The sequence below is a fragment of the Tachypleus tridentatus genome, chromosome 2, assembly GCF_004210375.1.
Source record: "Tachypleus tridentatus isolate NWPU-2018 chromosome 2, ASM421037v1, whole genome shotgun sequence".
Classification (NCBI taxonomy): Eukaryota; Metazoa; Arthropoda; class Merostomata; order Xiphosura; family Limulidae; genus Tachypleus; species Tachypleus tridentatus.
The window spans coordinates 136,184,305-136,206,247 of record NC_134826.1 but is presented as its reverse complement, the minus strand read 5'-3'; the positions used below and the strand labels follow the sequence as shown (position 1 = coordinate 136,206,247).

Sequence of the window (21,943 nt, the reverse complement as noted above, 5' to 3'; positions counted from 1 at the left end):
GTTCGTGGGCTTGCTATTATATTAGTATTTTCATACACAAGTATAAATGAAATATAATTATTTCTGATCGATCATTATTAGGTTTCCTTTAATACATCAAAATGAGATACGTTGTACTTTGTGACAATAAGAGAAAATGTATACAACTTATCTAAAAGTCTGAGATTTAAATATAATTACTGAGGGCAAGTATTATTTTCAGTGAAAAGCTTTTCAAACTGCGCTGTAGAGGTCGCCACGATCGTATCTTCACTAAACAGTCCTCCCGTGACTATATAATAGAGCCCATCTCGACCGGTAAGACCATTGAAAGTGGACTGTACTAGTAAACCGTTCATATGTCATTACGAACTTTCTTGACCTACACATCCATTTTGGCACTGTAGATAAATTTTCCTTTTTACACTTCATATTGGTCTTGCATGACCAGTTGGTTAGGGCGCTCAACTCACAATCTGCGGAGCGCTGGTTCAAATCCTCGTCCCACCAAACTTGCTCGCCCTTTCAGCCGTGGGAGCATTGTAAAGTGACGGTCAATTCCACTATTCGTTGGTAAAAGAGTAGCCCAAATGATGGCAATGAGTGGAGACGACTAGCTACCTTCTTTGTAGTCTTTTATGCTAAATTAAGGTCGATAAGAGCAGGTAGCTCTCATGTGTGGCTCGGCATGGCCAGGTGGTTAAGGCACTAAACTCATAATTCGAGGGTCGCAGGTTCGAATCTCCGTCACACCAAACATGCTCGCTCTTTCAGCCGTGGGGACGTTATAATGTTACAGTCAATCCCACTATTCATTGGTAAAAGAGTAGCCCAAAAGTTAGCTATGGGTGATAATGACTAGCTGCCTTCTCTCTCGTCTTACACTGCTAAATTAGGGACGGCAAATAGCTCTTTTGTAGCTTTGCGCGAATTAAAAAACAAAACAAAAAACAAACTCTCATGTAGTTTTGCGCGAAATTCATAAATAAACGAACACTTTATATTTATCTCCAACAGATAATATTTTTTAAAAATTGTTTCTCCGTTTATTGATTACCTCAATGTTGTCTTGCTCTCTTGTTTTCCTTTTGATTATGGACTATTATGGACTTATCTATAAGATTCCTTCTTTTCGCACTCTTATTCTCTATGTATTATGTTTTATTTAGGTATTATATTCATTTTATAACAATTTTGTCTTGCTTAACTTACATAGGTTGATATTCTATTTCATTATGCATGAGTCACGAATCTACAAAAAATAAATTTAAAATAACCACACTTCTAAAAGTCTAATAACGATTCCATTTCTTTGGGAGAACTAACAGTACTGCGGCCTTTGCATGTGGTAACCATGTCGACCCAACCCGTGTCATCTGATGTATAGGTTTGTTTGTTTGTTTTTGGTTTTTGAATTTCGCGCAAAGCGACTCGAGGGCTATCTGCACTAACCGTACCTAATTTAGCAGTGTAAGACTAGAGGGAAGGCAGCTAGTCATCATCACCCACCGCCAACTCTCGGGCTACTCTTTTACCAAAGAATAGTGGGATTGATCGTCACATTATAACACCCCCATGACTGAAAGGGCGAGCATGTTTGTTGTGACTGGAATTCGAACCCGCGACCCTTGGATTACGAGTCGAGTGCCTTAACCACCTGTCCATGCCAGCGCCTAAATTAGTAGGGATGTAAACTATAAGTTCTGATTTTCTAAACATTTTTATTGTTCTTGTGGTGTTTCTGCCTCACCCATAAACAACCACAAACGGTGAATGGTAAGAGCGAGCATGTTTGGTGCGACCGGGATTCGAACCCACGATCTTCGGATTACGAGTCGAATGCCTTAAGACACTTAGCCATGCCGAGCCTGATATATAGGCTTGGGTTTCACGAGTTGGCACAACAGGGTTATTTCGCAAAAGAAGTAAAAAGACACAAATAACAAAAAACTAGAAATAAACCGACTCACTCGCTATTCAGAAAATATTCTCATTTGATTTTTTATTCAACAAAACAAATAAGATGACAAGTGTTGCTGTGTATTTATTCTTTCACGGTGATTTGCATATTTTGAACTACGTAATATTTCATAGTTAATGCCGATGTTTACAGTCTAGAAGTATAAAAAGTAATAATAGCAAACATATAGCATTAACTTTATACGTGTTAGTACAACTCATAAATCGTATGTTTTTATGATGTGTGTACTTCAAAAAGTTTTTGTGTTTTGAGGGGAGAGGCTGGTGACATCTGAAAGAATGATATCGAATAGTTTGAAAAATTTGAACATTAATATATATATATATATAAGCTGAACTTCATTTAGGATCGTAAAGGAAAGCTTGCTCGGTGATTAAACAAACATATTAAGGGAAATTCTTTGTCCAAATATAGTATAAATTCATAATGTTAACTTACATAAAACAAAACCCAGAAACAAAAGATTTAATTTCATAGATTGGGGGCCCGTCATGGCCAGGTGGTTAAAGCACTCGATTCGTAATCTGAGGTTCGAGTGTCCGAATCCCCGTCGTACCAAACCTGCTCGTCCTTTCAGCCGTGGGGGCATTATAATGTGTGGTCAATCCCACTATTCGTTGGTAAAATAGTAGTCCAAAAGTTGACGGTGGGTGGTGATGACTAGCTGCCTTCCCTGTAGTCTTACACTGCTAAATTAGGGACGGCTCGTGTAGCTTTACGCAAAAGTAAAAGAAAAAGGATAGATTGGGCGCTAGCTGTCGAATTATTTGTAAATGTTCTAAATGTGTGTATATATAGATATATGTATGTGTGTGTGATTTTTCTCGAGAAACAAATTGCAATTGAGCTAACACTTTTTGACTAAATTCATTTCATTACGCCTATCTATACTGGAAACAATTATAAAAATAGTCTAGAAATAACAATAATTAAACTGGCTTTGTTCTCCAGTAATTTTATGGACCTAAATGCTTTTTGGGGGCGGTTGAACTCAGTTATAAAACTAAAAACTTTTGCTATTAGCGATAGGCTAATTACAATAATCATACAAAGAATAACGCATGTAAGTGAGATCCCTTTTACTTTTTATATTACAGTTCTACTTTAGATCTGCTCTAGGTGGCGTAAACAAGCTGTGCAAAGATTCGAGTGTGTTGAAGACATTTAAGAATTAGTATTTGTATATCATTTAGGTAAACAATATATTAACTCTACAACAACGATATAAGGTAATGAATCGAGTGAAACAATTATTATTATATAGGGTTTGTTGAGTATTTACGATTATTAAACAGTAAGTTAAATGTAATTTTTAAAACAATTTTAATGCACTTGTACACGTACGTAGCGATTCTTCACTTGAAACCTAAGCCTTTGCGTATAATAATAATTGTGTATATTTTGTGAAATTTAGACCATGTGTTGTGCGTTTTATACATAACGTAATGGAAATTTATTTGAATTCAGTTTGAAGATATTAAAATTAACAGCTATTTTTATAATATTTTGTATATTTCCTAATGTTTCAGTAATTGATCAAAGAAAAAACTTAGTTAAAATAAAGAAAACGTATTTTTTTCTTTTTCTTTTGCTCTTTACTTCTCGTACCAGGATTTTACCGCTCTTCTATAAACTGTTTACCTCCCTCTTAAAGTTAGCATTGAAGATGCTTTTTTAATTATTTAAAAAGAAACTTTTTCAAAGGCAGTGGAGAAACAGTTTATTTAAAATATTTGTTTTTAGTCTTTTAGGTAATGGATAATTTAGGTTCTTTCAAAATAGTATTTATTGGTAAATATCTCAGGGAGGATCTACGTTCTTGGCGCACTGCGGTGCCACCAATGAGGTCTCTCAATTAAACTCGCGGATGACGTAATGAGTACTTGAGGGCGAACTCGGAGCACAGACAGCAATGAACCCAATCACATTCATGTCTCTGACAGATGAAGTGTTGTTTCTATGGTAACAAGGACTAAAATCATTGTGAATGTCTTGACAAGTGTGTGACAGTTCAACCACACAGCATGTACGCGAAGGGAAAAGGCGCAACGGTACCGTCTGATAATCAGGCGCGAGAAAAGTTAGTATTGTGTGTTTCAAGCCTTCAGTTAAGTGCTTTTACAATGGATAAAAGGTGTAACTTGTGTAAACTATGGTTTTTTGAATTTTACTGTTCGAGGATTTGACCTTGCATCGAAGCGAGTACAAGTAAAAAACCCATTAAATTTAATTATTGTGGAATGAATGATTAATATATAAGTTGAAGATGAAAATTGCGAATTATTTGCGTGTATGTATTTCAAATTATCGGTAAAATAAAAATGAGTGAATATATACCAATGTATCACATCGCTGGATCGAGGGCAAATAGCTAGAGGTAGATTCCATTAAAATGTAGAAGGGGTACTTGTAATATTTATGTTTTTTGTTTTTTTCTGGTACATTTTATTTATCTTCCAGACTAGCCCTTTATGTCTACGAGTATTTACTACACGTAGGAGCCCAGAAAGCAGCACAGACTTTTCTTTCAGAAGTAAGTCGTAACTTTTGTAAACAAAACGTATATGTTTACAGTTGTCGTAAGTTTGTCAGTAATTTACGTACATATTTATTGTAACCGTAAATTGTTAAGTGAGCGTTTGTTGTTGGATTTAAATGCATGCGTTTGTTTCAGATTAAGATGCAGAAGAAATGTTTGTCTAAATCTGTTTGGTTTGTCTTTTTTAGTATCTAGATCGAATAATTTTGAAATATTTTGGTGGATATTCAGAAATTATTACTATATTTTTCTTTTATTGAAAATGTTAAATGTTTTTTTTTTTATCAGTAGTTGTCTGGTTTGGTGACACTTTTAGTTTGTGTATTTTTAAGGAAGCACTGTTGTTAATTATGTTGTAATAGTATAATCTGGTATGTTTGGTTTAATATCTTATTTTTTGTTAAATAACTGCTTTAGTTGTTTCGACAACTTTACTTACAAGAGTCCCACAGAGAAAATAGTTTACATTATTTGGTCCATTGTTGCCTGACCCGTTGGGGGTCCGACAACTCACAGTAATGTAGAGAATAGTTTGTGTAACTTTTTTTTTTACATAAAGTTTGTTAAGTAATTAAACAATTTTTTAGAAGATTTAAAAATCTGAAACAATTAATAATTTGGCAGACTTGCAGAATACCCTTTGAGCTACAAGATATAATACAGTCATGATAAATATTTTAGCGTTTTTAATTATTACATGTAGTTGTGAGTAATCGCCGTTGTTGAAAAAAAATGTTATAACTAAATGAATTTCAAAATACACGTGCGCATTTTTTTTAGAATAAAGCACGTGTTTACACCTGCTTCAAAAGTAAAGAAACAAATATCAAATCACCATGGAAACAAACAATAAGAAATACAATCGCTGTTGCATATGTTTATCACTTATAACTTGTATGTTGATAAGAAATATCGCCACATAAGGTGAACATTTTGTTGAAAAGAGAATACAAATTGACTGTCTGTTGAATGAATAACTTTGAATTATTAACTTCAAGGTTCAGGACTTCAGTTCACGAGGATGCTCTTGTTTACATTCAAGAAATATTTCGTATGAAAGTTTTAGTTTTCAGAGATCTGTTAATTTTTGGTGGTTTTGTTCAGCCAAAAGGGCTTTTAACACGTGTAAAATGACCACCTGCGAAGGTAATCCTTTATTTGAGATCCTATACGCAGTTGTTGTCTGATTACCAAAGAAATTTCACAATAATCCAGTAAATTGATTCTTATCGGGTTGATGAACAATGTACAGAAAGTTGGCTTCATAATTGAAAACAGAGGAAGTTCCATGCTATTTTGATTTTTAAAAATTACTCTAGTGAGAGTTCTGAAGAGTATGTTTTCTGTAGAAATTATTTATAAATCAATTTTATTTTAATGAGAGAAACAAAAAAAAAATTATATCCAGTTTTTAGGTTTTGGTCTAATACAGCCCTCTTTCAGGAGGCAAAAAAACGTAAAAGAAAAAATATATAACTGATTTAAATTTCTTTTTATGCTGTCTGAGCGCTGAAAAAGTATTGTATTGGCCCAAAGCTATGGAATAAAACTTTTCGGGTATACTCGGGGATACCGAGATTTAAATGTTAATCAAAGCCCAAATCACTTGAATACGTATTTAAACATGTAACCAAACGAGCCAACAGAACTGTAAGATTTATCGTTGGAGTAAGAGAAGGAAGCTTGTGTGCCTTGTATAGAATAGCATTCAGTTTAACCATCTCGTTTGCAACACTCAGACATCCAAATGAACAAACAAAAAATATATTTTCTCATGCACCACGCTCTCTATATCCAACATTATTAAATGGGAAATTGGTGAAAATAAATTGCGTAACTTACGTGAAACTATAAATGCTTACCAAGCTATAAAACAACAAACAAGTTTGTAATATTGTCATAGTTTCAGGAGTGCACAATAGAAATTCTAGTCGTAATATATGGTTTTTTGAAATGCAATATTTGAGATGAGTTTTATATACTTGAGGGACATAAGAAAAAACAAGATGACAGAGAACTGTGAGACCCATTGAAAATTGCCCCTTACCCACAAAAATAAAGGAAAAACATTGGCTAAAGCTAGATATATTATTTTACACCCATATCCTTATTCACTCATTTTTACACCTAATTGTAATTAATGGCACAATGGTATCATCTGACAAGTCATTCCACAAGTGTATAATGAAAAATAAAAAAAAATCAGTGTTTTCCTCAAACGCTGAAGAACTGTAGGTGCCATATTTCAAGTGTGTAATTTGTTAGGTTTAGAACTAGAGGTGATATGGTTCAAATGTGTAATTTTTTAGGCTTAGAACTAGAGGTTACATGCTTCAAGTGTGTAATTTATTAGTTTTTTAAGCTGGATGTGACATAAACCATGCATGAAATTTGTTAGTTTAAAATATGTTTTCCAGAGAAGGTCTGTTTGAAAGGTTAGAAATGAAGAGTTAGAAGAAGGAAGGAGTTTGCTTGTTGTAGATGCTATGTGGAACTGCAGACCTAGATTAATCCACAGACACACTACTGTCCTGTTGACAGTATTACATCAGTAATCACTTGTACTCTTTTATGATATATGTTAGTTGAATTTATTTAGATATTGTTAGTGTGAATGTGAAAGGCAGCTTTTTTTTTTTTATTGGTAATCTTTAGTGTTTGAATGTATCTTATAAGGAAATTACACACATTTAAACTCATTTTGAAAGGTTTTGCCAAACAGCTTTTTGTTGGGGATCTAAGTGAATGGATACGTCTTACTGTTAAAAAAAGTTACTGTATCAAATGATAATAGGAAACTGTAAAGAGGGTATCCTTCTAACAGCTTTCTCTGTGGTAATCCTTTATTTATTGCTACATTAGAACTGTTGTTTTTTACACACAACCACTTTTCTGGAACTATTTTCTTTGTATTCCTACTTTTAAGAGAGTAAATTGTGTGAGTGGGTGGGACTATATTGCAAGTTGCAAAAATAATGAGTTTTGTACTTCCTGTCAAAAATTATTCAGAACCACATGTAGTTTGTGTATCGAAACCCACAAATTGTTACTAACTAGAACAGAGAACTGAGTTGTGAATTGTTCAGTCTCTTGATTTTACTGCTTTTGTATAGATTCGGTGGGTTCTGGAGTGCATTTCTGGCCAATTTATACCCTGGTTGTAATATCATTGTAGTGTGATATTGTACGTAGCGTTCATAGATTGTGTTGGGTAGGATGACTTCTCAGCCCAACGTCCTTATTCTCCTGTTTTTTAATAACAATACTAGCATGTTCTTCCTCAGTTGTTACAAATCTGTTTTCAAAATTGGCCAGTAGTTGTAATTAGCACACACGGGTTGTCCAACATTTTGCCTCTAATAGGACAACATGGTTTGAAGTCACTTTTGGCCTCAATTATTATAAAATATTGTATGCAATTGGAAAGGCTATGGGAATAACTGCTTGACAGTCTATGTGAATGCTAAGCAGGTCACAGTGTTCTGATTTATGTTTTTCAGTTCAGATGAGCCGTGAGTTGTCTGAACTTCTACTCATAGAATCAAAAACTGTTCCACAATATGTCAAGCATATGAAGAGAAGAGTTGTTGTTTTTATCAAAATAGTTTAAGCACTTGATCTTATATGATCCAAGTTTCTGCTTTCTCTTGTGCAGGCTCATCACAGTGTTGTTTATTCTTTTCCAGAAGTGTGATAATGTTATTATCCAGCAGTTATGACACTGTTGTAGGTCTCCATAGCATTGTGTACAGATATAGAGTGATACGCATTGTGATGTAGAACACAAATATTTATTTATTCGTGTATATGCACACAAACACACACATGTATACTCTCAAAATCTCAAATGTGATGTATTGAGTAATACATTTTAGTATAAAGTTATCATGGACAATCTTGCATTAAATTTGGACTTAGGAGGCTCTAATATGCATTATAAACCTCATTTAAAGACTTGGCTAGTTTGTTAGGATTGCTGATCGCTTGGGCTAGCTAGGGTGAGTTGCTGACCTTGTAATCACAGAGGAAGGTAGAGATGACGTAACGTCTTTTAATTAACATGTATTTGAAATTCTGTTGGCAGATTTAACTGAACAATCAACTTATATTGTAGACCATCTGGCAGCAGTATATCCAGTCAACCTGTAAAGAGAAAAAAACAAACAAACTATTATTTCCAGACATTTCAGTCGATGAGACTATATTTCATTACTTCAAAGTGTCTGCGTGTGCAGAGTACTTTGTTTTTGTTGTGAAAGATTCTGTTTAACATGCTGAATATCCCTGCCATTATGGTTAACTTCATCTGCTATTTTTTTCAAAAAACACATCTTAATAGTGCACCTGAAAAATATTTAAAAGCAAAATATATTAATTTTTTGTTGTGAATTTTCACCAATGAACAAATGGGTGATTACAAATAATCTTGGAGTGAATTAACAAAGTTTAACTGCATGTGCATGGGGTTGGGACACTGGATTAACCTGATACTAGAGAAGAGATGTTTACTGTAATTTTGAATGAATTAAGTGTATCTACATAAAATGTAGCTAGCTTTTAATAAAATGCACAAGTCTGTTGTAAATATAAATTAAACATAGCAAAAATATTCATAATTAAAAATATGTCTCTAAATTGAGGGCAATTTAGCTAAGACTATGCCAAGTCAGTAAGCTAGATGGTGTTGTTATGTTGATGTGATCAGCATGTATTGGCTTTTGTAAGTTGTACAATTTGCATAATTGCTTTTATATAATGTTCTAGAACCTTCAAAATACATATTAGGACTCCTTTCCAGTATTTCTGTACATTATATCTTGTATTTACTATCTTACACCATGAACTTTCACTCAATCAGCAGTGTAGGGTCAGATGAACAGTTGGTAACTGATATCAAATACATAATACTACGTGGAATGGCACTCTGTAAAAATTGTGGAATGTGTACTTTGACCCTTACCTGTGTAATTGGGTTTTAGAAGGCTTGGCAGTTTGTAAACTGAAATACATGGTTCATAAAATAGATAGATAATCTATAAGGAAACACTTTGTTTGCAAAACAAAACTGTAAACTGAAATACATGGTTCATAAAATAGATAGGTAATCTATAAGGAAACACTTTGTTTGCAAAACAAAACTGTAAACTGAAATACATGGTTCATAAAATAGATAGATAATCTATAAGGAAACACTTTGTTTGCAAAACAAAGAAGAGAAAAGGAGAAAAGACAGTTTTGCATACAGAAATACATAGTTTTTAGAAGACTGGGAGATTTGTGTATGGGAATACTTAAATGATAGATAAAAAACAACATGTGAGAGAAATGACATACAAATACACCATTTTCTATCACTGAGGCTATAGACGTGTACACGTACATGAAATAGACGATTATTCTTCAACACCCACAAATGAGATGTTTCACACTGGATGCAAATAGTACATACTATTATATTTCACTAATTTAGTACCATATAACAAGTATGTTACTTAGGAGTATGTTCTTAATTTATCTGAAGAAAGTTATTAGTGGAAGGAATAGACTTAGTAGTAGTAGTGTGTGTTTTTTTATGTATCTATAAATTAGATATTGGTATGATTAATCCAGAATGCAGACAGAAAAGCGTTGACTTAGTTATCGTGTCAATTTTTCATTAACTATGAATTAGGAGATAGTTAAATTAATAGGCATATTATCAGTGTCATTAATAGTTTGAATTATTTTAATAGAGCTATATTTTTTCTGTATAGATAAGATGGGAGAAAAATATTACATTAGGAGAACCACCAGGATTTCTTCACTCATGGTGGTGGTAAGCTTTCTGTTATTAATTTTGTTTTTTGTGTTGCTTACACAAATGAAAGACACACACTCAGGTACATTTCTGCACAAGCTGCATGTAAGCAATTATCAAGTATTTAACCTGATTTATAAGTAAACTTCAAGATGGTACAGCTGTCAGTAATTTATTGAAAGTAATAACCTAAATTTTAGGCCTATGTTATAATTGGATAATAAGGTAATTCATTGAAATTTCAACTTAAAATTAATATATTTCTTATGAATTGAAGAAAGTAAAAGAGTTAAAATAGTAAGTTTAGTAACATTGAAACAACAAACTGAATCAGAGAGACAAAAATGATATTTCCATATTTTACATAGCATGTTGTTGTGTGGTAACATGCCTCATTTTTGTCTTACAAGTCATTTTGTGATGCACTTTAAATGTATTATTTTGAAATATTTGATGATTGTAGATCCAGTTATTGTCTACCAATAGGAATGATCATTGTTTTATGACTACTAGCCATAAAAGGCTATATAAATAACGTTTCAGATGTTTTTTTTTATATTGTTCTCAGTAGCAGGAATCTTATTATTCACAGTAGCAAAAAGTAGTACAAGTATTGATGTATGTTCATGTCCTGTGCTAATAATATGTTGGAATGTTTACATTACAGGACTGTTCAATTGAAATTTCTTCAATTTCACAATTGTAAGAACATCCACTTCACGAAACATGTAGCCTTTTTTAGTTTTAAACAGTTTTGACTGTTCCATGATTGGCTACTCATTGCGACTCTTCAAAGTTCCTAATGTAAAGAAGTGAAAGCTTATTTTTTCAAAAGTAGATTAGCAGTATGTAGCATGATTTACATTTCTGTAATTCTGACAATGATGGTCTTTTTCAACGAAACTTGTAGAAGATAAAGAAAACTGCCAAGGAAACTGCATACTTCAAAGTTAATGCACGTTTACCACTATACCGCATAAAAACTGTCTTGTGTGGATTGGATACCGATAAATTATGGATCTAGTAAGGCAAATCATCTAACATCACATCCAAGTCAAGTTGTCATTTCGTCTAAACTGCAAGTAAATATAAACAGAAGTTCATGTTGTATCATGTGCAGATACGTCCAATGGACTTAGTGTGTTTGGGATGTTCACGTGGATTCTCAGAAGACATCCATTATTGTTTTGAGAGCATGGGATCGGGGGTATCTTGTATGTTTTAAATGTGTGTCCCCTAGAAAAAGTACATTTTGAATTCTGACCTATCAGATACAGGTTTCTACAAGCAGGCATTTTTTTTACCAAATGAATTTCTGATGCTCTGATTTATGTTGTGAAAAAAGGCTACATTTATTTCACTGTTGACCACTCAGAGAACTGTTAACATGAACTGTTGAAGCTCCAAAAAAAGGATAGAAATTTGTCTGTTGCATTAGAGTGCTTTGCCACCATAGTGAGCACCGAGATGCTAGCGTCTGGTGCATGAGAGTGCTTTGCCACCATAGTGAGCACTGAGATGTTAGTTTCTAGTGCATGAGCGTGCTTTGCCACCATAGTGAACACTAAAATATTAGTGTCTGGTGCATGAGAGTGCTTTGCCACTGTAGTGAGCACTGAGATGTTAGCTCTACTGGTTGTAGGGGCTTGCATAGCCATTTTTATATTTCTTTGGGTTCTTTATGGTTCATTATTTTGAGCCAATTTAAAAACAACACGTAAATGAAGGATAAGAATAGTTGTGGTATGACTTATTTTATTCACAAATAATAAAATGTACAGAAAATTACTGTACAAATATAACGATAAAAAACTTCCAAATTACTGCTTGTGATATTAAAGCAATGTATTAATTTTGCACCCATCATCAATATATGTATTTCAGCACAATAGGTTTGCACGTGTCTAACGTGCCACATCTACACAGATTATATAAGATTTCACTTCAGAAAGTTGTTGTATAATTGTAATAATAACTTGGTAAATATGGAAGTACCAAGCGGAAGAGTATTAGTGCAGTCCTGTTCCATCAACGAGATATAATTGTTCTACCTTGTTAATATTTTTTAAACTAGTGTGCAATTTATTGTTCCATTGGACCCACCGTATGTCAGACAGGTAACCTTGATGGTAATTCCTCATTTACTAGGTGTATTTTCATTAGTTTTGTAAAACATGGTAAGCTTTTAGTACACAGTACAAATCTGTTGTTCACAAAAAAAGTTAGATACATTAATAAAGCATTTATGCTAAATACATATGTGTGAATTAGTGAAGTCAGTTTAACTCAGGCTGTGAGAAGTCAAAGTTGTACTCTTGTGCAGGTTAAGTATAGTTTCTTTTAATGCAGTTTGCACATTGTAGAAACATAACCTGTTGAATTTCTTGAATGAATGTATTCTGCTTTTCATTATCTCTGACATTAACTGTTGTGAAATTGGCAGTGTAGGGTAACATGAGGTGTTGATAATTGTGACGTTAAATTTCTAATACCATGTTGAGTGGAAATTTGTCCAAGACTTTAACATGTGCAGCTTGACCTCTACTCTTGCTTGTAGAGCTAATGTAAAAAACAATGTCGCAAGGGTTTCTTTGAAATTTTCTCTATTCCATTAATTTTGATTCGAAGTGGTACAAGTCAGGCCCCTTAAATTATAGAACCTAAAAACAACACTGGTAATTCATCACCTTTAGACAGTTGATTAACTTTGAAAAGCATGTGAAAGTGTGTTAATTTAAGTGTGTAACACAAACACCTTCTGTGGTGGAAATTCATTTATCTGCAGAAGAATTGTCCATAACCAGCACCACCATTGGTGCCTAAACATTCTCTCTGCATTAGTTAATTGTATGTTCTTTAAAATAATTGAAGGAAGGTGGTAATGTTGTAGGTTATTTTTAAAACCTAGACATTTCTAGAAATTTAATGTATCACCAGAAGGAAGTTAAAGATAATTTGATTGGCTTGGCCTTAATATCTGGAACTATCTTGAAAGGTTATGAAACATTTTGAGCAATACATGAAATAGTAGTTACACAAGAGAAGTTAAATGAATCTGTTTGGAAAGTACAGAGTTATTTTAAGTTATACAGCTAATGAATAATTTATACATGTAAGTTAGTAAACTGTCACTGTCAGCCAGTTAGTTAGTTCAGTACTAAGAAAATTGAGTTTTATTACAGATGAACAAAGGGATAAAAAAACAAATGTATAAGAGCAAGTTTGGTGATAAATAATTTTTATACTTGGTGAGAAATGATAAACTTGCTACTCCGTTTTTTCAAAATATGTTTTGGGTATTTTGATGCATTACTTTAACTGCCAAGGAAATGTTTGAACTTCTTTAACTGTTCAGCCAAAAATATTTGACTCGGAGAGGCAAGATGTTGGAAATAATATTCCATGTTACAGTTAAAATATCTTTCAATGGATTTTCACCAGGACATTTTCAAAACAATGATTTTTGTCAATGAAGATTAGCAGTAAAGTTAAAACAGTCTCATAAAATAGCAACTTCCATTGATTGCAGTAGTATTTGATTCAACACTAGCTATTAATAGTCTCATAAAGTTTATTGGTTAATTGTGGAAGTTATCCTATTAGGAATATTTTGGACGTTGTACTCGAAAGGTGTAAGTAACTTGAGTTTTTGATGTATGTGTTACTTATAAACTGTCACTGTTTAAGGATTTTTCTCCACAGTTCTTGTTTGTTTCCTATTGTTAAAAGTTTGTTATTGTTGCTGCTTTGCTGGGAAATATTGAAAAGTAACAAAATATTTGTATTGTTAAGTGTTTCTCTTGTTTTGCTTTACAAATATATTACCCTTCCTTTTTAGTGTATTTTGGGATTTATATTGCATGGCTCCTGAGAGGAGAGACACCTGTGAACATTCTAGTGAAGCCAAAGCATTTCATGACTATGTAAGTAAAGTCACATTCCCTTATCTGTGTTATTTTGAGCACTTTATGCTGAGTGCTTAGGAAGTGGTTGAACACCTTGAGTGGCTCAGTCAGCAAGATTGCATCAAATGGCTAAGTCATGAGATTTCCTGGGGTTTCACGAACAACATCCTTGAGATTATTAATATCTAATTGACTATTTCACGTACAAGTAAGCTGAACCATATTACGAGTTTGGTATCTTTGATGTGGCAACTGTAACAAAACTAGATCACATGTTTTTGTGGGTTTTTTAAAGACATATTTGCAATCAGATAACACTTGTGATATATATCTTTTACCCTTATAGCGCAAAATAATCTTCTGGGCAGAAGACATAGCTGACAAACCACAGGCCAAATTATGTGACTTAAAACGTAATTTTGACGCAAGTGTGAAATCATGTAATAACTTGTAGTTTTAACGAACAATTAATTTTTCTTCTTTTAAATAAGTAACGTCTGTTTAGATCTTCGTAACAATTACCATAAACGTATTTTAGTTTTAAAATAGTAAGAGAGGCGAGTCGAATGACATTACGATCAAACAAGGATGCAGGTTTCCTGCAACAGGCTTCCTTCATGAGATTTGGCTTGCATGACAAAAAAACGTAACATACAATGCAAGATTACCATGGTAATATAGTTTGTTTATAAGGGCTCAAAACGCGATGTGAAAAAATAACACCATAACCCTGACTGCAGATGGCATTGTCCAAACATTAATGGCTTCCAGTAATCTCTTAATACACCAATGGGCCCGGCATGGCCAGGTGGGTTAAGGCGTTCGACTCGTAATCTGAGAAACGCGGGTTCGAATCCCCGTCGTACTAAACATGCCCTTTCAGCTGTGGGGGCGTTATAATGTAACGGATAATCCCACTATTCATTGGTAAAATAGTAGCTCAAGAGTTGGCGGTGAGTGGTGGTGACTAGCTGCCTTCCCTGTAGCCTTAAACTGCTAAAGTAGGGACTGCTAGCGCAGATAGCCCTCGTGTATTTTTGCGCGAAATTCCAAAAACAAAATTTTAATTTTTTCCTATTTATTTGTTCAATTTTATATCTCACAACAAATGAATACAACGTCTATAAACTTTCAGTCTAGCGCCATTTCCGATAGCTCTAACTTTCGCAAGAATTAAAATTACGATTACAAACCTATAAAATGTAATCGCTATTTTGACCTTAGGTATAAATTCTTTTTTCATTACTTTCTAAGCAGGATACGTTTGTTTGTATATTTGTTTTTTGAATTTCGCGCAAAGCTACTCAAGGTCTATCTGCGCTAGCCGTCCCTAAGTTAACAGTGTAAGACTAGAGGGAAGGCAGCCAGTCATCACCACCAACTCTTGGGCTACTCTTTTACCAACGAATAGTGGTATTGACCGTTACATTATAACGTCCCCACGGCTAAAAGGGGCGAGCATGTTTGGTGCGACGGGGATTGAACCCGCGACCCTCGGATTACGAGACGAACGCCTTAACCCACCTAGCCATGCGGGCCTCAAGCAGGATCTCTACTTCATTTTAAAATTCATATTTTTTAATGTTATACCATGTATAAAGTGTAAACGTTACCTTTAGAAGTTGTCGTTGTGTAACGTCATTCGTTGGGCTGACTTGCGTTTAAAAAACATTTAAGTATGAGCATGATAATATCGTAGCGATAGCCCAATCCGTCTAGGCGCTAGCCCCGCTGACGTGATCAAATAGGTAGGTAAGTAATAGACGATGAAGTTGCTATTTTAGAAAATTTTTTCAACTGTTACACCGGAAATGTTAGCGACCTGTTTTAGTTTATTATTAAGTACAAATGTGCATAGTACATCGTAAACAATAATTTGAATGGTCGTTTTCTCGCATATAAATTTAATAGGGCGATCCTTCGACGTGCGAATTATTTGAAAACCTTGTCTATTCCTATTTGTAAGTACTGCCTTACTTAATAATAAGTTGATGAAATCTGTCATCAACACAGACACTGGACACAGGAAGATCTAAGCACGAAAACCTGGAGAGAGTGCAAACTAGCCTTTCACAACCCTTCTTGGTGTGAAATAAATAAAAACTTGTTTTTAAGCATTTGTAATTAGATTATTCTTATTAAAACAGCTTTAAATGTTTTCTATGAACATTTTTTTTATTCTAAAATGCAGTTCAAAATTGATCCGCTGGTCTTTTTCTGTTGAAATATCACTGCCTTTAGGATATAGATATCATTTGATGTGTTGCGATGAACAGAGAAAGACTTATTATTTTAAATTTCATCTGTAGAACAAATAATCATTACAAATAAAAACTGTCTTCACAACTTAATGTATTAAGTTAAAAGTTTTAACAGTACGTTTTGCGTTAGGTTACATTAAGAAAAAAGAAGAGGTAGATTTTCTTTCAAAACGATTGCAAGTGTAGAAGGCCCTTTTATATTCTCATCCTCAAAGATTTTCGTGCGACGCCCTTCATTTCCGGTTTTAGTGTAAATCACAGACATAAATGTAATACACTGGAAATTAATTTTATACTAAAGTCTCTCTACATTATGTCTTTCTTTATCAGAAGTTAGCAGTGTGCAAGTTATGTTCTAGGACCAGGTGATCAACTTTATACAATAATGGAACTCTTGCTTTTATATGTATGATATATGATACTGGATAAGCTTTTTAATTATGCGATGTGTAGCCCCCGACATTGCGAAATTTTTATTCTGCGTTCATGTATATTTGCAATAGAGGTCACGATTTTCCCGTTTCTTCATCGTTTTCCGTCACGAAGATATTCATTTGTCTCCCTTCTCAGCGATGGCCTGGCATGGCCAGGAAGTTGTGGCGTTCGACTCGTAATCCGAGAGTCACGGGTTCGAATCCCCATCACACAAAACATGCTAGCCCTTTCAGCCGTGAGGGCGTTATAATGTGACGTTTAATTCTATTATTCGTTGGTAAAAGAGTAACACAAGAGTTGGGGTAAGTGGTGATGACAAGCTGCCTTCACTCTAGTCTTACACTGCTAAATTACGGACGGCTAGCGCAGATAGCTCTCGTGTAGCTTTGCGCCAGGACCCAATACCATTGAAGTGTATTTTTGATGACCGTGATACACTATTCGTCACAACATACCACGTAAGAAAGCATTTTAACTACAACCTAAGGCAAAATTTAAGATAGAATCTTGAGATTCAGTATAAAACGGCAGTTTTTATTTCTTTATTCAGAGACAATTGTATGTCTTATCTTTCTAAAATCTCTTGAGAAATAATTATGATCGCCGTTTTTGTTTTGTTAATCGTGTAAATGAATGCTATAAATAATTTTTTATAGATACACGCGAAATTGTGAAATTTACATACACAGACACCTCATCTTTTTCAGTCAGTCATATGCGTAATTAATATGCTTGTAATGTTTAATGGTGCAGTCAATGGTGAGACATTGAAACTCTATAAAAAAAAAAGTAAGTTCGTTTGGGAAGCCAGGGATAGGTTAATAAGTGTTAATTAAGTAATATTTATGATTGTGCTAATTTTGAAAATGCAAAGTGGAAAAGTTTAACCAATTAAATTGTGTCATTTTCTCACTGCAGTGCGAGGCCTAGCATGGCTGTTGGGGAGGGCGCACGAATCTTAAAACGAGTCGCGGTTCGAATCTCCGTCACACCAAACATGCTCGTCCTTTCAGCCATGGAGACGTTATAATGTTCGGTCAATCCTAATCCTTTTTCGTTGGTAAAAGAGTAACCCAAGATTGGCTGTGAGTGGTGATGACTAGCTGCTTTCCCTTTAGTCTTACACTGCTCAATTAGGGACGGTTAACGCAGATAGCCCTCGTGTGGAATTGAACGAAATTCAAAAAAACAAACAAATACTGCAGTGCGAGTTGTTTTTAAGACAACGGCCAAGTGAATGCTGTGTTTTATTTGGTTCTTGAGATAACGACCAATTGAATTTTGTTTTAGTCGGTCGTTAAGATAATGACCATTTTAATGCTCTGTTTTATTCGTTTATTGTTAGAAAGACCGGCTGCAGACAAACTAACAGCTGTTTAACCCTTAAACAGCGGGAATGGTGTAGGTAGCAGCATCATTTGATGGTGTCCGCCGTTTAAAGGTTAATAAGCAGGCAACCAGTAAAAGCTTACTGTCAAAATGGCAGCTAGTCGCAAAGATGTGGTATCGTGTTATGTCGCCTACACGATATCTTTCAAAAGCAGAGAGTTCACTGTACTTCTTGTTATTTTAACTTTGAAGATAAAATACCATATTCTTTGCATGTCGCTTAGTTTCTTTTAAAGCAACACAGCCGCTAGACCTTCCAAGATTCGATTCTTTATCCATTGGTGCGACGTAAAAACGACATTCCTCGAGTTACAAGATTAAAACCACTAAGGTACTGTCAACTGCCTCTCACACTTCTAATAAAGTTAGTCCTGAAACCTATATAAAGTCAAGATAGTGGGTTTGTATTGAGTTGTCCTAACTTATATACAATAACTTGACACGTGCGTTTTACGCAGTTTTTTTTTTTTCGAGATCAGCAGATTGACAACAAAGAAGTAATAACCATATCTGTCTTTTGTGGATTTTCTCCGGAAATTGCAAATGCCGCTGCTTACTTATACCATCTGCCTCTGAGCAGTTGATGAGCACGTTAAAATAACAAGTCAAACGAGATGACACTGTTAACCCAAAAGTTGTTCTTAAAAAGGCATTCTATAACCACTGTCTAATACATTTTCTCATAACCCTTCTTGATATAAAACGTACTGTACTGAATAATTACCTTAATAACTTCGATATGAACTTGTGTTTTTTTTAGAAACTCTTGATTATCACCTAAAGAAATGTATAATCTGACCCAATCTTGGTTCTATTACCTAGTGAGTGATTTAACATTTGGAAATTCAACGTTCGAATTTATATTTGTGGTAAAATGATACGTAATGAAGGGGTTCTTTGTTAAGTACTGTATAAGATAAAGGAAATGCTGGCCATTGAAGTGAGGTTCTCTTTTTAATTACTATGTTAAAGGAAATGATGGCCATTGAAGTGAGGTTATCTTTTTAATTACTATGTTAAAGGAAATGATGGCCATTGAAGTGAGGTTCTCTTTTCAATTACTGTGTTAAAGGAAATGATGGCCATTGAAGTGAGGTTCTCTTTTTAATTACTGTGATTAAGGAAATGATGGCCATTGAAGTGAGATTGTCTGTTTAATTACTATGTTAAAGGAAATGCTGGCCATTGAAGTGAGGTTCTCTTTTTAATTACTGTGATTAAGGAAATGATGGCCATAGAAGTGAGGTTCTCTTTTTAATTACTATGTTAAAGGAATTGATGACCATTGAAGTGAGATTGTCTGTTTAATTACTATGTTAAAGGAAATTCTGGCCATAGAAGTGAGGTTCTCTTTTTAATTACTATGTTAAAGGAATTGATGACCATTGAAGTGAGATTGTCTGTTTAATTACTATGTTAAAGGAAATTCTGGCCATAGAAGTGAGGTTCTCTTTTTAATTACTATGTTAAAGGAATTGATGACCATTGAAGTGAGATTGTCTGTTTAATTACTATGTTAAAGGAAATGATGGCCATAGAAGTGAGGTTCTCTTTTTAATTACTATGTTAAAGGAAATGATGGCCATAGAAGTGAGGTTCTCTTTTTAATTACTATGTTAAAGGAATTGAAGACCATTGAAGTGAGATTGTCTGTTTAATTACTATGTTAAAGGAAATGCTGGCCATAGAAGTGAGGTTCTCTTTTTAATTACTATGTTAAAGGAATTGATGACCATTGAAGTGAGATTGTCTGTTTAATTACTATGTTAAAGGAAATTCTGGCCATTGAAGTGAGGTTCTCTTTTTAATTATTATGTTAAATAAAGGAGTTTTTGGCATACTTTCTGCCCTCTCTTTGGCAGCAGTAACTTACCATGATAACTAATGTGGCAGAAATCGTTTAAAGCTAACCTATCCGAATATTAGATCTAACAACTATAAACTTCTGGGCTGGTGGGAGTTATATCTACTTTTGAACTGTGTTATGTTTAATGTTTGACCGACTGTCTTATAAAATCTGTCAAGAGGTGTGTATGTGAGGGGGATTTATTAGTACAATTCTAAATTTGTGTGTAAAACGTAGTAATAGCTTCAATCGACTCTGAATTTGTAGTTAGCAAGCCATACTTTCTTGTATACGTAATACTAATGATAAAGTATAAACGATGAAATAGGGAAATTTTACCGTGAACACTTTAAAACGTGTTTTTAAATAAATTTACTCTGTTTTCTTATTAATATTAGATCACACTTTCCCCTCCCACAATGCAATACAAGAAACAACAATAGCGTTGAAGTTTGATTTAAAATCACACTTGTCTATATTCTTAGGCTAATGTACTATGAAAAACAGTATATTTGTAGTGTGATTACAGATCACAGTTGTTTATATCCTTAGGCTAATGTAGTACGAACAACAGTATACTTTTAGTGTGATTACAGATCACAGTTGCCTGTATCTTTAGGCTAATGTATTACGAACAACAGTATATTTTTAGTGTGATTACAGATCACAGTTGCCTGTATCTTTAGGCTTATGTATTACGAACAACAGTATATTTTTAGTGTGGTTACAGATCAAAGTTGCCTATACATACTATACATATCCTTAGGTTAATGTGATAACAGATCGTAGTTGTGTCCGTAGGATAAAGTATCACTATATCTAGAATCGATGAAGGGTTCAGTGTTTCAGATTTCCAATCCCCGTCACACCAAACATGCTCGCCTTTCTAGCCGTGGGGGCTTTATAATGTGACGGTCAATCCCACTATTCGTTGGTAAATGAGTATTCCAAGAGTTAGCGGTGGGTGGTGACGACTAGCTGCCCTACCTCTCGTCTTACACTGCTAAATTAGGGACGGCTTGCGCAGTTAGCCCTCGTGCAGCTTTGCGCGAAATTAAAAACAAACCAAACCAACCAGACAAATAAATTTGGTCACAGTTTACACTGCAATGAATCAGGACTGATCAGCAAAATCAAAGTGTAACCACGTGAACTTTGTAAGCACATTTTCTAGTTTTAATAAAAAAATATATACAGTTGAAATAAAAGTTAATTCAATTAATACGCATATTATAATTGGAACGTGAAATACGCGACTGTAACATATAACCTAAAAGTCAGCTAACTGTGATAATCATAGTTAGGGCTTACGTTAGTGGACGCTACAGTAGAATACTGTTTCGAAAGCTTCTATACCATGGTCAGTTATTTAAGTAACTACGACAGTGACATATACAAAGGGTGTGGGGGTAGATCGAAACTAGTAAGAAGGATAATAGTTTTGCGGGAAGTGAGCCTACAGGATCACCGTATTAGCGCAAAAGAACTGAACAAAACGGTACAGTACTTTGTTATTTTTTCGACAGCTACTGGGCTTCTGTGTCCGAAGAGTCATGTGGTCAGATTAATTTTGCTAGATTAAAAGATTGACGCCAAACATAAGGCTAAACATTTGATCATAATATTAAGAAACTCCGTGGGACGAAACGTCGGAGAAGTCACGAAAGAAGGAATATGACAGCGTGAGTTTCGTCAGAAGGCAGACCTTAGTAATTAAAAGTCGTCCCCAAACGAAGAACATGGGTCTTGTTCCCCAGTTACGTTAAGACCAACGATAAACACTTTCGTTTAGTGGTAACAGCCGAGTGTTG

General features: G+C 34.3%; 2 protein-coding genes across 2 annotated transcripts in view; both read left to right on the top strand.

The window, feature by feature from the left end:
• The first annotated feature begins 3,853 nt into the window (after positions 1 to 3,853).
• LOC143245200 (single-stranded DNA-binding protein 3-like) lies at positions 3,854 to 14,994 on the top strand. The gene is made up of 4 exons (XM_076491256.1): positions 3,854 to 4,040; positions 4,421 to 4,493; positions 10,253 to 10,314; positions 14,135 to 14,994. The coding sequence occupies exons 1-4, from the start codon at positions 3,985 to 3,987 to the stop codon at positions 14,277 to 14,279; spliced, it is 336 nt and encodes a 111-aa protein (XP_076347371.1). The 5' UTR covers positions 3,854 to 3,984; the 3' UTR covers positions 14,280 to 14,994.
• Positions 14,995 to 21,806: 6,812 nt separating this feature from the next.
• The window catches only part of LOC143245613 (uncharacterized), a 14,557-nt gene continuing 14,420 nt past the window's right edge, over positions 21,807 to 21,943 (top strand). The window contains exon 1 of the mRNA XM_076491968.1: positions 21,807 to 21,814. Coding sequence (XP_076348083.1) covers positions 21,807 to 21,814 — 8 coding nt within the window. The remainder of the gene's footprint in view (positions 21,815 to 21,943) is intronic.